General features: G+C 35.4%; 1 protein-coding gene across 19 annotated transcripts in view; it reads right to left on the bottom strand.

Moving 5' to 3' along the window:
- The window catches only part of LOC147837446 (uncharacterized), a 287,795-nt gene that overhangs the window by 58,776 nt on the left and 212,569 nt on the right, over nucleotides 1–16,450 (bottom strand). For 17 of the 19 annotated variants that reach the window (XR_015476787.1, XR_015476790.1, XR_015476783.1 and 14 more), the window contains one exon: nucleotides 13,038–13,159. Coding sequence is in view for 5 of the 19 variants with exons in the window: in XM_087237470.1 (XP_087093596.1) it covers nucleotides 13,038–13,159 (122 nt within the window). In the remaining 14 variants the exon portion in view is untranslated. Of the gene's footprint in view, nucleotides 1–12,995; nucleotides 13,160–16,450 lie in introns of those variants that run through there. The other 2 variants (XM_087237468.1, XM_087237467.1) reach the window with 2 other exon arrangements.

The raw sequence follows: 16,450 nt of genomic DNA, 5'->3' as shown, positions 1-16,450 counted from the left end.
AGTTTCTTTTGCCTGCTTTTGTTCTGTACAAGAACACTGATAGCTTATGCACCCTCTGAGGACCGGCGATCATCCATCCATTAATCTTCCGCTGAGCAGTTTAATCACACAAGAATTAATTAACAACAGAGCCATTAGAACTTCATCTCTGCTGCCGCATGTGTGCAGTAGAATAAAAAAATGACTAAAATGTGTCAGACTAAAGGCCTATTCACAGTGGAGAGCAGAACAATGCAATGTAAATCGCAAAACACAAAATTATTAATATTGTTGCCTAAAAAATACTACAGAGAAGAGTAAGATAGTCAACACACTGCAACACAAAATAAAAAGCGGATAAATCAGGAAGCAGAAACAATGGCAGCTTTCTGTGTGCTGCTTACTTGGTATCAGTAGATCTATGCAATAATTTATAGCCTTATAATAACAATTTATAAAATTAAAAAGATTAAATGATGTATATAATTTGTATGTACTTTATTTAGGCCATTATGTTTTTTGTATAGATTAATCAGGTCAGTTTCAGTAATAATTTGAGTACTAATTCTAATACATTCATTAATTCATTTTCTTTCGGCTTAGTCCCTTTATTAATAAGCGGTCGCCACAGCAGAAGGAACCGCCAACTTATCCAGAATTTTTTTTTTGCATTGTATGCCCTTCCAACTGCAACCCAGCACTGGGAAAGACCCATTCACACTCATTCACACACATAAACTATGGGCAATTTCAATGTTTACCCAATTCACCTACAGCCTGTTTCTTTGGACTGTGGGGAGCACCCAGGAAAAACTCACGCAAACACGAGGAGAACATGCAAACTCCACACAGAAATGCCAACTGGCCCAACACCCCTCTTGCTGTGAGGCGACAGTGCTAACCACTAAGCCGCCATGCCACTCTGATTCTAATACAAATTATAGTTATTTAAAAATAAAAATCCACACCAAAACTACACCAGTAATGACACAGTAACAAAGGAAGAGTTCAAAAACAAAAACCTCTAAGTGTCATCTGAAGTCTGAAATCTAAAATTAGCTTTTTTTCAGCCTCCTGTGCTTATGTTCAGTTTTTTTTCATTGTAAAAGCAATGACAAAAAACCTATTCTATGCAGTAAAAGTGAAATTACTGAACCCACACACAGAAGCCTGAAACAAAAGTGTTCAGTTTAGAAGAAATATTCATACATAACTTAAAGGATTTCGTACCTGAACTCCTACTCCTTACTGTGTCATTACTGGTGTATTTTGTAGTTTGTAGTTGTATTAGAATCAGAGTGGCACGGTGGCTCAGCCGCCTTAAGCAAGTAGGTTGTTGGTTATCATTGATAAGATAAAAAAAAACACCCGAGTATTTAAAGACACAAAACTGTTATGAAATTCCTATTAAAGCTTAAATTAGTTGGTGTTTATGCTAATATAGTTTTCATGAGTTTAAAGCAAACATTAAAATTATAATTCTTGATATAAATGGTCTCAGCAAGATATCAGTGAACAAACCTCAGCAAATATTTTTTGATGAAAATTATTAAAATACATTAAACTGAAACTTGGCATCAATTTAAATCTGCCCTATTGCTAATAAAAAAAATGAAATAATAATTTCTGAGTATGCCTTTATTATAATAGCTTTTTCAGAGACATATGGAATATAGAGCTGCAGTTGAAGACACATGAATGAAAAGTTTGCGCCTGCAAATCTAAAATCATAATCTAATCTCATACAGGTAAGTAATTGCTTTTGTGACAGCTAAGAAAAAGGTTTATCAAAGTTCCTTAAAGGCAAGTCATTTCACTCAGTGGCCATCTTTGAAATGCCTCTCGGGTGCAGTTCCAACTGTCTCTTTGAATGGGGAAGCAACAAATGCTGGTCTTCTGGGGTAATTTACAACTGTACATTATGTCGATCAATGATTGGCTCTTTTTCTAGAAGGCAGAGCTTTTTTCCGCTAGAGCAGCCATATTGATTGCATTTTTTCTTATTTAAAACTATCTTGTATTCTATTGCCTATATGGTTTTATATGTTAAATGCATGCAATATGCATATAAAATGGACTTACTATATCTTGGAAATGTGCAAGCAGATTCTAAAAACCTAATAAAGTTTAATAGGGGTTTAAATAAATTACTGTTTTATGTGTCTACACATGAAATTACAAACTTAAGACATAGTTTATCAATCAAAAATCAGGATAGCTGAAAAAATTCAGCTTCCAATTCCTAAAATTCACATTTACATGTTTGGTACGATTATGATTATAGACTTGTGTATTGAACGAACACATTATTTGTGATTGATTCCATTGATGAAGTGTTGCTAAAAGTCAATGCTCTTCAATCACAAATTCCAAATCACAAATTTTTACATATAGATGAAAAAGCAAAAGCAATAATGGCACTTTAGTAAACGTATAGGTTATAACTTGTGAAATGACAAATGAAATAATTTGTCATGTTGTTACTGTCCTGTAATCTTTCAGTGTCAATTAAATTGTGAATACATACCAGGGCTGCACAATATCATTGATATGACTTTGTGTGCAATAGTCACATGGTAAGAAATGCAATGTTGAGTCTGGATTATAGATGACAGGAGCTACAGAATTGTGTTACTGTAAATTACTCTACTTATATGGAATTTATATGATTTATGTAAATAAATATATAAAAATTCTTTAGAATTTTTCCACTGGTAGATAATTTAGCTTGTTTTAAGAAAAAAAAAACTTTATTTTTTGTTCTGAAGTTGAAAACAAAACAATATTGTTATTTGATCTAAGAATTATTAGATATCTGGACTGGAAACGAGACAAAGCAAAGTAAGAAAAGCATTTTTTGCATTATGATTAATCAATTTCTGTCCCTGAATACTGTTAGACTCCCTATATTTATTTTTTACTCCCTAGGTATTTTTCTATATTTTAATATAGAAAAATAAAATATTTTAATATCAGATTTTTTCTATATTGTGCAACCCTAGTTCATATACTTCTTTTGTCACAGCCTCTATTGTTTTCTACTTACTATACAGATTTTGGTTGCAGCTCTTCTATATTGCTTGTTGAATTTGTGCTGCCAAATGAAGAAGAAAACAACAGCCCACACATTGTTTTGTAGTTTGACAAGATATGTTCCTTGTGTAAATAGGACTCAACGCATTTATATAATTAAAGCTTTATTCTTGGTGCACATTTTTGTGCAGGTGAATATTTGCTCAGTGCATAAACAAACTTTAACAAGGTGTCTACACTGCAAGGACAAAACCTGAATATCCTCATTATAATCAACAAAGAAAACTCATGACTTAAAGTCAACATTGAAAACTCCTGACTTAAAGTCAACAGTAGTCTATAACACAAATGTTTAACCTTCTTTACTGTGCCCTTAAAGATCAGCCACTAAAAGGATAGTTTATCCAATAACAGAAATTTCCTTACTATTTACTTAAAATCAGTGGTTCTGAATTTTGGTGAATTTCATTCTTCTCTTGAGCACAAAACAAGATATTCCGAAGAATGTTGCAATCCAGCAGCCACTGACATACAGTTAAGTCCATAAATATTTGGACACAATTCTAACATTTTTGGCTCTATACATATGCAAACCGTTGTAATTCTTATAACAATCCCCTGATTTGGATGTAAATACTCTCAAATTAAAGCTGACATTCTGCAGTTAAATCCCATCATTCATTTTATTTTAAATCGATTGTGTTGGTGTACTGAGCAAAAAACGTTAGAATTGTGTTGATGTCCAAATATTTATGAACCTAACTGTACGTAATAGAAACAAAAAACACTATGGAAACAAATGTCTGCTGCTGGTGTATTCTGTTGATCTCTTGTTTTCAACTGAATACAGAAACTCAAACACAGTTGGAACTAGTCGAGGATAAGTGATGTTAGTGAGGTCAGCATGTGGCGCTAAACCTATGAGATGTGTTGGTCCTAAGGCCCCAGTATATAGCTGGGGACTCTATACTGCTCAGTGAGTGCCCTCTTTCGGATAAGACATTAAACTGAGCTCCTGACTCTCTGTGGTTAATAAAAATTATTATTATTATCATTATTATTATTATTATTATTATTATTATTATTATTAGTAGTAGTAGTAGTAGTAGTAGTACTAATTATTATTATTATTAGTAAATGATGGCAGAAATTCATTTTTGGAAATCCTTCATTTTTTGAATATCTACATTTCACTTCACTCTGTATTATTAAAGAAAACACAAAGAAACAAATAGAATTTCGAAACCTATTCACTAAAATAGGCTTTGAGGAGCCAAAAGAAAAAATCTTCTATTGCATCATTGCAAACTGTTGGTAATTCTGTTTTTAAGTAATAAAGTAAAGTAAAATGCCAACAGGCACTTCAGTGATGTTGGAGTTATGAATGAATATTTTAGTTCTCACAGAGCATATAGAAAATTGTGAAATATACTAGAGCTTTGCCAGTGATAGCATGGCAGAGTGAAAAGCCCCTTTGGATCTTTTTCCTCTCATTCCTATTTGCTGAGCTCTTCTGAGATTTGATTTGGGGACCTTTTCATAGTGTTCAATAGCAATGACATTATCCAAAGGTCAATACAATTAACACAAGCCTGGCTAGCGATTTGATTGCCAAAAAACGAGCATGAATTTGATCAAGTTTTATTGGGGAACTTGCAGGGTAGGGGCCAGGTCTCAATCTCTCCACAAGTTTATATGAAGAAGACGTTTATCTGTTATTACCCGAGGGAAGTACAAACAGCTCTCGGCGAGCAACAGAAAGACAGCGGAGATTTTATAACCTGATAAAACACCTATCAAAGTGACTGCAGCACAAACATACTCAGCCGCCTCTGGGTTTGGTGTTTTAAAGCAGTTCGAACAGGTGTTTACTGAATAGTCAAGGGTGATTTTTCTTTGATAAAATACTGCAGCTCATTACATGACTGTTTTGGTAATACACAAAGTTAACAATTTTGATAGCTCACTGTTCACTGTTGGTTACATTTATCACTTACAGGACAAATAATCATTAGAAACATAGTAGACTGTGTTTTCATGGTTGCCAATAGACATTCTACTGACCCTATGTAACTGTGCAAGTAAATATAATGTTGGTTTGGTGGGTATTTGAGAACAAATGGGGAAAAGTCCCATGAGAGGATGTAATGCCATTATGGTATGATTGGAGGCAGACTTTATCATGAGACATTTTTAAAATTAGCATTGTGAATTATTAGTGTATCTATAGGGTGCTTTTACACGGTCCAAATACCTGGTCTGAACCCAAGTTGGATTGTCCCCCTTGGCTGGTTTGTGTTCACACAGTTTTTTTTTTTTCTGAACCCCTGTACACTTGCTTCATCTAGTTGTTGTTTTGTCAAACTGTTGATAGGTGATGGCCATGAAAACAAATGGAGATGTACGTCCGCATATCACAGTCATTCTGCTTTTATGGAATCTTTTGGTTTTGTTACCCCAGAGAGCCACTTATGTCTGTCTGCTGCAAAATATTATAAATGTTCAGAACATCATGTGATGTCTGCAGAAGTCGTTTTTGGTGAAGACAAGCCGACATTATCACTGTTAGCACTGGGTCAGTCCCTCTTGTCACCAAGGTACACTCTCAGAAATTAAAGTATGCGAGCTGTCACTGGGGTGGTACCTTTTCAAAAGGTACATGTTTGTACCTAAAGGGTCCATATTAATACCTTAAGGGTACATATTAGAACCTAAAAAGTACAAATGTGTTTCTCCTAAATTTTTTCAGGTACTAATATATACTTTTGAGGTACCAGTATGGACCCTTTAAGTACAAATGTGTACCTTTTGATAAGGTACCACCCCAGTGACAGCTTGCATACCTTTATTTCTGAGAGTGTAGGTGATACACAGACATACACACAAGAATAAACGTTATAAAAACTAAAGTTTGTTGTACAGTTGGTGGTTCACTTCTCTTATTTGCTACAATTGCATTCCTATCAGATTCTAACCAGAGTTTGCACGAACCATACCCAAGAACACCTCTTTCAGGTGGACTCGGGTGTCTTAAACTATGTTTTGAATACTCAGATAACTGCAAATGCATTGACAATTTAAACAATATATACAGAAATAGTTTTTTTTTTTATATTTTTGATGCTTAGTTAACCACGCAAATGTTACAATATTAGGTGTAACTGGGACTTACAATGTCTCCTACGGAGATTACAACAATGATCCTTTTCGTTACCATGCTGGAAGTAGCCATCAGAAGATGGGTACACTGTGGTCATAAAGAGATAAACTTGGTCAGTAACAATATTTAGGTAGGCCGTGGCTTTTGACACGATGCTCAATTGGTACTAATGGGCCCAAAGTGTGCCAAGAAAATATCCCCCACACCATTACACCACCACCACCAGCCTGAACCTTTGATACAAGGCAGGGTGGATGCATGCTTTCATGCATGCTTTCATGTTGTTGATGACAAATTCTGACCCTACCATCCAAATATCAGAGCAGAAATCGAGACTCATCAGACCAGACAAGGTTTTTCTAATCTTATATTGTCCAATTTTGGTGAGAATGTGTGAATTGTAGCCTCAATTTCCTGTTCTTAGTTGATAGGAGTGGCACACGGTGTGGTTTTCTGCTGCTGTAGCCCATCTGCCTCAAGGTTGGACGTGTTGTGCTTTCAGAGACGCTCTTCTGCATTCCAAGGTTGTAACCAGTGGTTATTTGAGTTACTGTTGCCTTTCAGCTGCAACCAGTCTTATCATTCTCATCTGACCTCTGGCATCAACAAGGCATTTGCAGCCACAGAACTGCCGCTCATTGGATATTTTCTCTTATTCGGACCATTCTCTGTTTAGCCAAGAGATGGTTGTGCATGAAAACCCCAGTAGATCAGCAGTTTCTGAAATACTCAGATCAGCCGTCTGGCACTAATAACCATGCCATGTTCAAAGTCACTTTAATCACCTTTTTTTCCCCATTCTGATGCTTGGTTTGAACTGCAGCAGTTCGTCTTGACCATGTCTGCTGTGTAAAACATATGCTGGATAAGTTGGCGGTTTCTTCTGCTGTGGCGACCCCTCATTATATATATATATATATATATATATATATATATATATATATATATATATATATATATATATATACATTTTTATTGAAGCACATCAGATAAGACATTAAACCTATAGTAACATTATGTTTCCATTTAATGTCATAACTATTTTTCTATTCAAGAATGGCATTTAAAAATCAGTCTCAAAAAGTAACTGAATTAATTGTCTTTATTAAAGGCATAAGTGCAATGTATGGGTTTCTTAACTGGAAGAATAGAAAGAGTTGCTGTGCTGTGAATAACTGATGAACTATTGACTCAGTCTGCTGAAGATTTACCAGGACAGCAGCATCAATAAGCTGGCATATTCCTAATAAAAGCCCATGACTGAGCCCCTTGACATTTAGGAGAGCATTTTTAATGGTGACATTTTTTAAGTAGGTAAGTGTTTGTTAGAGTCAATAAACATCTGAAAACGTACAAAAAAAAAAAATGAAATGTTTAATGCAATCAAGCTTACAAATGGCCTGTAGTCGCTGAATGGACAGGGAATCCTTCATGCATCAGGGAACAAATACAATTAAAAAACAACAGCTGCTCTCAACAAACAGAGGTACAAATTCCGTTCCACAAAGTCCAAACAGCTCTCTGCTGTCCAACTCACAGTATCATCAACATATTCTTCAAACACATTTAAGATTTGAGGACAACTAACGAACAAAATGATGAAGAATAATCGGCCTAACTTGAATTAACGGAATGTGCAATCATACACACAATTAGCTGCTAATATAAGTAAGGGTGGATTCATATAGAAACATGTCAGAGATGACTAGATGAGAATATAGTTCAGGTTGAACAGACAGTGTTGAATCACTGCATTTAGAGGTCGGACAAAAGTAGAGGACATACACAAAAGGAAAAGGTGCCTGCTTCCCCTGGGACCAATTACTTCCTAGCTCAGACAGCACTTTAGATTCTCCACACATACAGTCCACTGTCCTTTAGATCCAAACACAACACACACACGTACATAAATTACATAAATTATCCTTGTAAAAAAAGTCTAGAAAATCTGTTACTGAGTGAATATGTATTTTAATCTTGACAACAAACAGTCTTTATTGATTAGATCTAAATGTGTTTAGACTTTGTCTTGGCAAACTAGATCTGCAACACTGCAGCAGGCATGAGTGTAGGCTACTGTTGAAAAAAAAGAAGCACATTATAAGGGATGCTCCAATCGATCAGCCGAAGATCAGTATCGGTCGATAATCCCATTTCACGACTCGATCGGTATTTGCTGATTTTTGTTTCCCAAACAACGACATACAGTAACTCAAGGCTGTACTATCACAGTATGATGCATTGTTTGGGAAAAGAGCAATGTAGTGACGAGTAATTGCCAAAACTGTAGTTGCTTTGTTGCAGATCCATCGTTTGAACCATGTTAGTTATAAAGTTAAATGTCCATAATGGCGCTCTAAATTGGGTTGAGTAACTATTTCTTTATAGAAAAAAAGGCATATTTTTTTGTCCAAATAGAGTGGAGGAACTATGACGTCAATTTATATGTAAAACTCAGAAGTGTGTTAGCATTTTAGCAGTTCCGGTTTCCTCGTCCCAAAGTCAATAGGTTTTTTAATTGGCATTTCGATTAAATCACTTAAATAAGGTTCGTGGCTGACACAAACTCAAGATATTTTCACGTTTTATTCTTGGAAATAAAACACATCAGTTACATCACACTCTTGATTTTTTAAATCCCTTACCCTTCTTTAAAAAGACATCATACGTCAACGAGCTGAACTGGTCTGGAATGCAGCCCGCTTGCGTTGGGCATATAAATTTGTCTGTTATTTAAGTATTTTTATGAATAGTATTTTATAATTTGTACAGTATTTTTCTAATTCGGAGTTTATATTGTGTGTAGATAATTCCTGCACTGGTAAAGACTGTCAAGCCAGACTAATTTGTTGATCATTTATTTTAATTAAACAATATTATGAAGATGCTGCTTACCAGTGCAGCCTGTCCCTTACCTGCCCTCAGTAGTGCAAATGTGTGAACAAATATGTATAAAATACACAAGTATTAACTGTCATTTTAACTTTATCAATTGATTTTTCTGCATTTTTTTTCTTCATCAGAACACATTTAACTCTATCATAACTGCAATATTTACACTTTTCATTGTACTTTGTGACAAAAAAAAAGAATATTGAATGTTGTTCTGTGTTCATGATGGAACTTGCAGGCATTTGATAAACTTGTCCCTTGCACCTCATTTCTGTCGTCTATTACTAAGGTAAGTGGGGTGTGTGTATGTGAGCGATACACTTATTTAAATATGTGTTATGATAATACTATCTGCTCTGACAATAATACTACTCTGACAGGTCATTCAGGGTGTCTTTGAGGGGAGAGGTGTCCAACCTACAGAATCTAAACACTGGGGCACCTCAAGGCTCTATTCTTGGGCCACTTCTCTTCTCCATCTACACGACATCTCTAGGACCAGTCATCCAGAAACATGGATTCTCCTACCACTATGCTGATGATACCCAGCTATACCTCTCTTTTCATCCTGATGATCCCTCGCTTCCAGCTCGCATCTCAGCCTGCCTGTTGAACATATCACACTGGATGAAAGATCATCATCTTCAGCTTAACCTCGCAAAAACGGAAATGCTTGTAGTTTCTGCCAACCCGACTCTACACCATAACTTTTCAATCCAGATGGATGGGGCAACCATTACTGCATCCAAAATGGTGAAAAGCCTTGGAGTAACGATTAATGACCAACTAAACTTCTCTGACCACATTTCTAGAACTGCTCGATCGTGCAGATTTGCACTCTATAACATCAGCAAGATCCGACCCTTCTTATCTGAACATGCAGCTCAACTCCTTGTTCAAGCTCTTGTTCTCTCCAAACTGGATTACTGCAACTCTCTACTAGCTGGGCTTCCAGCTAACTCTATCAAGCCTCTTCAGCTGCTCCAGAACGCAGCAGCACGAGTGGTCTTTAATGAACCTAAAAGAGCACATGTCACTCTGCTGCTCATCCGTTTGCACTGGCTGCCAGTTGCTGCTCGCATCAAATTCAAAGCTCTGATGTTTGCCTACAAAGCGACTTCTGGCTTTGCTCCTTATCTGCTCTCACTTCTGCAGATCTATATGCCCTCCAGAAACTTGCGTTCTGTGAATGAACGTCACCTCGTGGTTCCATCCCAAAGAGGGAAGAAATCACTTTCCCGAACGCTCGCGTTCAATCTGCCCAATTGGTGGAATGAACTCCCTAACTGCATCAGAATTTAAGAGTCACTCGTTGTTTTCAAGAAATGTCTAAAAACTCAGTTATTTAGTCTCCACTTCACTTCCTAATCTGCAATTGCCTCTCTGGATATACAACTAACTATACTCAAAAAAAAAAAAAAATACTAATACTTTCCTTCTTAGACTTTACAGACCTGAAACTTGCCAATAGCACTTATTCATTGTTGCTCTTATAGTTGTAAATTGCTTCCTTGTCCTCATTTGTAAGTCGCTTTGGATAAAAGCGTCTGCTAAATGACTAAATGTAAATGTAAATGTAAATGTACTATGTAGAGAGATTTATACCTACAGTTTCAAAACTTTTACAACAACCGTAAAGTAAAACAAAATGTATTTCCAAGGTAAAAACTATCCAAAAGGCAGTTCTTGTGTTTGCATTTAAGATCCAAAAGTGCTCAAAGTTGTATTTTCATGTGAATATATTCGGTATGACAAAACGTGTAAGTGTAATGACCTGTGTTTGAGCACAAAGTTAATTATTTGCAATCTTCGAAAAGCCTATGGGAAAATCCTATAGCGATTTTATTGAGGAAACCAGTTTTATGCTAGCAGCCTAATAGCCTACAAGGTGACGTCATAGTTCCTCTGCTCTTATAATGTTCTACAAGCTCACACATTTCTTTTCAGCTTAGTTCCTTTATTACTCTGGGATCACCACAGCGAAACACAAGCTTTCAACACGGCTGCATTCAAAATTGCATAAGTGTTTTCTAAGTTTACTACAAAGGGAGCGCAATTGTCAAAATGAAGATCGCAAAAACTGAACTGTAAAAATACTTTGAAAGCAAATTACCCCTAAGAGAGATGACTTTGATGTCTATGTTTTAAACAATTTCAAGTTTAAATGTAAGAAGTTTCTAAATAAATATGACATAGGGGGATAACTGGGAATAGAACACAGCCAGGAACTATGCTTCTAGCTACAGCTCTAGAGGTGTAGTTGCAAACTTACAAGTTTGCTATGCAGTTTGCGAATGTTTGTTGGAACGATGGATTTGGGAAACACTAAATCAACTAACTATGTTTGTAATGACGAAAATTGTGACTTTAGTTAGCTAACAATGGTTTTCAGAAACATACCCCTGCCCGATCACACGAACCGATCACATGTGTTTGTTTATGACTTTACAAGCAGAGGAACAGCAGAGGAAGATGCACGTGCACGTCCGGGATTTACTGGTAAGATGATGACAGATATTTACTGTATTATGACTGAAATGGCCTTAAACACCCAGCAGGCACAGGACGTCAACACGACATCAGATTGAGGTTGTCTCCCAACATCATGGGGACATTGCATTTTGTTTGGAAATGAAAATCGTGTTGACGTCAGAACTCAACGTCAGGCTGACATCAATGTGCAACGTCCAACCTACAATCAACCAAATATTAATGTCAAATGATGTTACAGCTTGACATTGTGTGAACATTACCAATATGACATCTATCAGATGTTGGATTTTGGTTAACATACCTGATGATTAAATGTCAGTATTTGACGTCAATATGACGTTGGATTTTGGTCACTTTCCAACACAACCTAAAATCATCCAAATTTCAACATTATTTGACGTTGTTATTAGAAATCAAAATAATATTGTCCTTTAATGCTGGCTAGACATTGAATTTTGGTCAACCAACATCACAACCTAAATCTAATCTAATACTAACGTCATTGTGTGCCTGCTGGGCAATAACTAAATGCACTACAGAAAGTTACGTTTACACACTTGTACAAATTACATGTAAACACATCAGCTTTTCACAGCGAAATTCTCACTACTTAGTGCTCTTGAGTACTTTTAAAAGGGCTACTTTTTACTCATACTCTGAGAAATATTTACAACAGACCCTTTTACACAACTTACGCTACATTTTTAGGCAAGTTATTCACCTATGGCGCATTTCTTTGAACTCTGGGGGAACTGAAGCACCCAGAGGAAACCCACACGAACACTGAAAGAACATACAAACTCCGCACAATGCCTACTGGTCCAACTGGGACTCAAACCAGCAACCTTCTTGCTGTGAGGCAACAGTGCTAAAAACTGAGCCACCGGGTCACTCCTTAATATTATTTATTTATTTATTTTTATTTGTTTAATTTAAATTCAAATTGAATGAATGAATGAATACATTTTAATAAAGATTTTAAAAATAATTTCACATTAAAAATCATTCAAATCTCAGAAAAATAAAAATGTCTTCATAAAACATGATCTTTACATAATATTCGACAGATTTTTAATATTTAAAAAAAATATTAAATCAATAATCTTGACACATACAGTGTATTTTTGATTATTACTACAAATATCCCTGTGCAACTTCGGACTATTTATGCAAACCAGAGTCACATATTCAACTTTAGTATATCTACCAGTTCCACAAACACTTCTAGACCAGCCATTGAAGTGCATTCAACTGTTTAGCATTTTTTCATGATTATAAGCAATTCATTTTCAGCCAAATCCATCAAAGCACACACTGCCAAGGTATCAGGAGATTTCTGCCCAGATTTCAAACCCCGGCCTTGTTGATGTCTCACAGCTATCACAATTAACAAATTAGCAGAGAAATGGCACATTTTTTTGAGTGTGGGTATGTGAGAAAGCATGTGTGCACGTGCAGCAAGGCGGTATTGACAGGTTACCTGGAGAGTGTGTGCATGAGAGGTGTACACACACTGAGGTCCTCCAGATTGTGTGTGTGTGAGTGAGTGGGAGCTAGAGGACACATTCAGAGCAGCTGCCAGCATGAACAGAGGCACACCATCTGAAAAAAACACACATGAAAAGAAATAAGAAACAGAGAGAGAAGATATAGAGTGCAATTCCAACATTCAGCTTCTTTTCTTCTCATCATTGTCTCTCTTTATGGCCCGATCCGGCTCTCTTTTTGTCAGTCTCTTCACACACATAAATGCACACACACACACACACATACTTGAATATACTGTTTATGAGGACTCTCCATAGGCGTAATGTATTTTATGCTATAAAAACAGCTTATTACAGTATATGGTTTACTCTATCCATACTCCTAAACCTAACCCTCACAGGAAACCTGTGGAAAATTTTGAATATTAATAGACCCTATAAAGTATGATTTTAAGCATTTTGAATTATGAGAACACAATGCATGTCCTCATAAAACATCTTAATAGAAGTCACACACACACACACACACACACATACTGTACCACATTTGAGAGATTCCTGACACCATGGCAAGCTCACACAGTAGGGGTTATTATCTGGAGGGTAACATGCATGTAAGTTAGTACGCCTAAATATTTAGAATTCATATTAATGTATTAAATTAAATTTATAATTTAGGTGCTCTAAAGGACAGGATTCCCCAACATGCATTGCTAATGGCTATCAGATTATAAAGTCCTGGATTCATTTAACATTTTCCTGCAGTCACTAAATTATCAAATAAAATTAATCTTTGATAATAAAATGTATATAGAATAAAGTGTTGATGGAATATGATGTCAGAACTAAAAAAATAAGAATTACATTTTAATCACGTCTGTAATAAACATCATTTAGTGATAATTGAATGTTTCGTTCACTCATTCATTTATTTTATTTTCTTCTTAGCCCCTTTATCAATCTGGGGCCGCCACAGCGGAATGAACCGCCAACTTATCAAGCATATGTTTTACACAACGGATGCCCTTCCAGCTGCAAACCATCAGTGGGAAACATTTATACACTCTCATTTACACACGCTCATCACCGACAATTTAGCTTACTTAATTCCCCTATGGCGCATGTCTTTGGGGAAAACCAGAGCATCCGGAGGAAACCAACGCCAACATGGGGAGAATATGCAAACTCCACACAGAAAAGCCAACTGACCCAGCCGAGGCTTGAATCAGCGACCTTCTTGCTGTGAGGCGATCATGCTACGCATTGTGCCAGCGTGACGCACTGAATGTTTCGTTCAAGAATATAAACTACACAAACTTATTATATCTACCATAAAATACACATAATAGCTAACAAAAATCAATGCAAAGCATTTGTAAAGTTTTTTACAACAGATGTTATTTTTCTCATAAATTTAAAAACTCTTTATTATTATAAATTATTCTTCATATTATTCACAAAGTTTACATTTGTGAAAAGATACAAGAAATTTACCCCAAATGGAACATGTACTCCTAACGTATTTAATCAACCTTGAGTGTTTATCACTTTTTTATCAGTTTATTTATTATCACATATATATATATATATATATATATATATATATATATATATATATATATATATATATATATATATATTTTTTTTTTTTTTTTTTTTTTTTTTTTTTTTTTTTTTTTTTTGAAGAAAACGGAAATCCCATAGTAGGAAAAATAACTATTATGAAATTCAATGGTTGCTGGTTTCCAGTTTTATTTAAACTATCTTCTTTGTGTTGAACAAAAGAAAGAAAGTCAGGCTTTTGAACAAGGGGGAATAAATTTTATACGTGTGAACTATACCTTTAAACTAATTAAAATAAGATTGAATGTGATTTAAAGGACACATATGATGAAAATCAAATTTGGTAAGCTGTTTGACCAGAACTGTGTGCATGTATAGTGTGTCCACTGTCATATTGGAGTGATATAAACAGAAGCCTCTTTTTTAAAATGCACTGACGTTAATATAGTATCCAAATAGTATTCGCCCGACGAATTGATTGACAGGTACCGTGTCTTCATAATAACATGTATACACATGTCCACCAAACATTTTTTGCAAAGAAACTGGGATCAAAACATGTTACAACTCTGTGATCAGCTGCACCCCAATAAACTATTTACATTTATAACAGAGTATTTAAAACAGAGTGTTTGTAATAAAGACAGTAATATTGTCATCTAATTCTCTAACGCAAACAGCATTTGTGTGGGATTCATCATTTCAGAAAGGCTTGAATAGACTTCGCCACAAATACATAAAATAAACTGTGACTTTATTCCAGCATCATCCGTGTTTGTCTATATTACTGACTGTTGTTAATAATGCAGGGGAAGCAGACATGCACGTGGGAATGGTGAGCGGGGAGAAGCAGCTCATTTGAATTTAAAGCCAAAAGCTACTAAAACAGCATTGTATTCAGACAACAAAATAGGCACATTCTATATTATATAATAAATAATTTGATGGTTATTTTGAGCTGAAACTTTACAGACACATTCTGGAGACACCAAAGGCTTATCTTACATCTTGTAAAAGGGGTAAAATGTGTGCCCTTTAAAGGAATAGTTCAACCAAAACGAAAATAGCCCTATGATTTACTCACCCTTAAGCCATCCTCAGTGAATATGACTTTCTTCTTTCAAAAGAACACAAACAGAGTAGTTTTCATTTTATCCTAACTCTTCCATGCTGATATAATGGTGTCGGATAGCCCTTTTGTAAGCATCCAAAAGTGCATAATTATCAGATTATTAACTGGTTATTAATCTAATCACTTATTGAATCTCATAGAAAGCCATATAGTCCCCAGTAATATTTACAAACATGTAATTCACCTATGTTGGTATACATTGTATTGGTAAACCTTTAAAATATTTAATAACAAAATGAGCAGTAAGATGATAAAAAAACATCCCCAAAACAAAATAAATCATTCAGCTTTATATATTGAATAAATTGCTGACCTTAACAAATGTGTAAATCGTTTCCCAAAAGAGAGAAAAATGACAATATTACAAAACTTTTTTTTTGAGTTTAGTCAAATTAATTGTTTTACCTGGAGAACGTAAACTGATTTCAATCATTTGTTGTTTAGCTATAGGTGGGGTGCGGGTATGGTGCTTTTTTTAAGGAAAATTGGAGGAACTGCAGGAGACAAAAAAGTAGGCACAAAGGAGCAGTAGCTTTCACCCAAAAAGTTGCACCATCGGTTTTCTGGCTAAACACCAAGAAGCTCTGGCATGTTGGAAAAACATGCCAGAGGAACTTTTGTTTGTACTTAATGATGCTGTGAAAATTGTCAACTTCATAAAAGCTTGTCCATTAAATTCACATATTTTATTATTTTAATTTAAAATCATGT

This window comes from Danio rerio, chromosome 1, assembly GCF_052040795.2.
Source record: "Danio rerio strain M-AB ecotype USA chromosome 1, GRCz13ab, whole genome shotgun sequence".
In the NCBI taxonomy this organism is placed as follows: domain Eukaryota; kingdom Metazoa; phylum Chordata; class Actinopteri; order Cypriniformes; family Danionidae; genus Danio; species Danio rerio.
The sequence above is the reverse complement of the archived record's forward strand: the minus strand, read 5'-3'. Positions and strand labels throughout refer to the sequence as shown.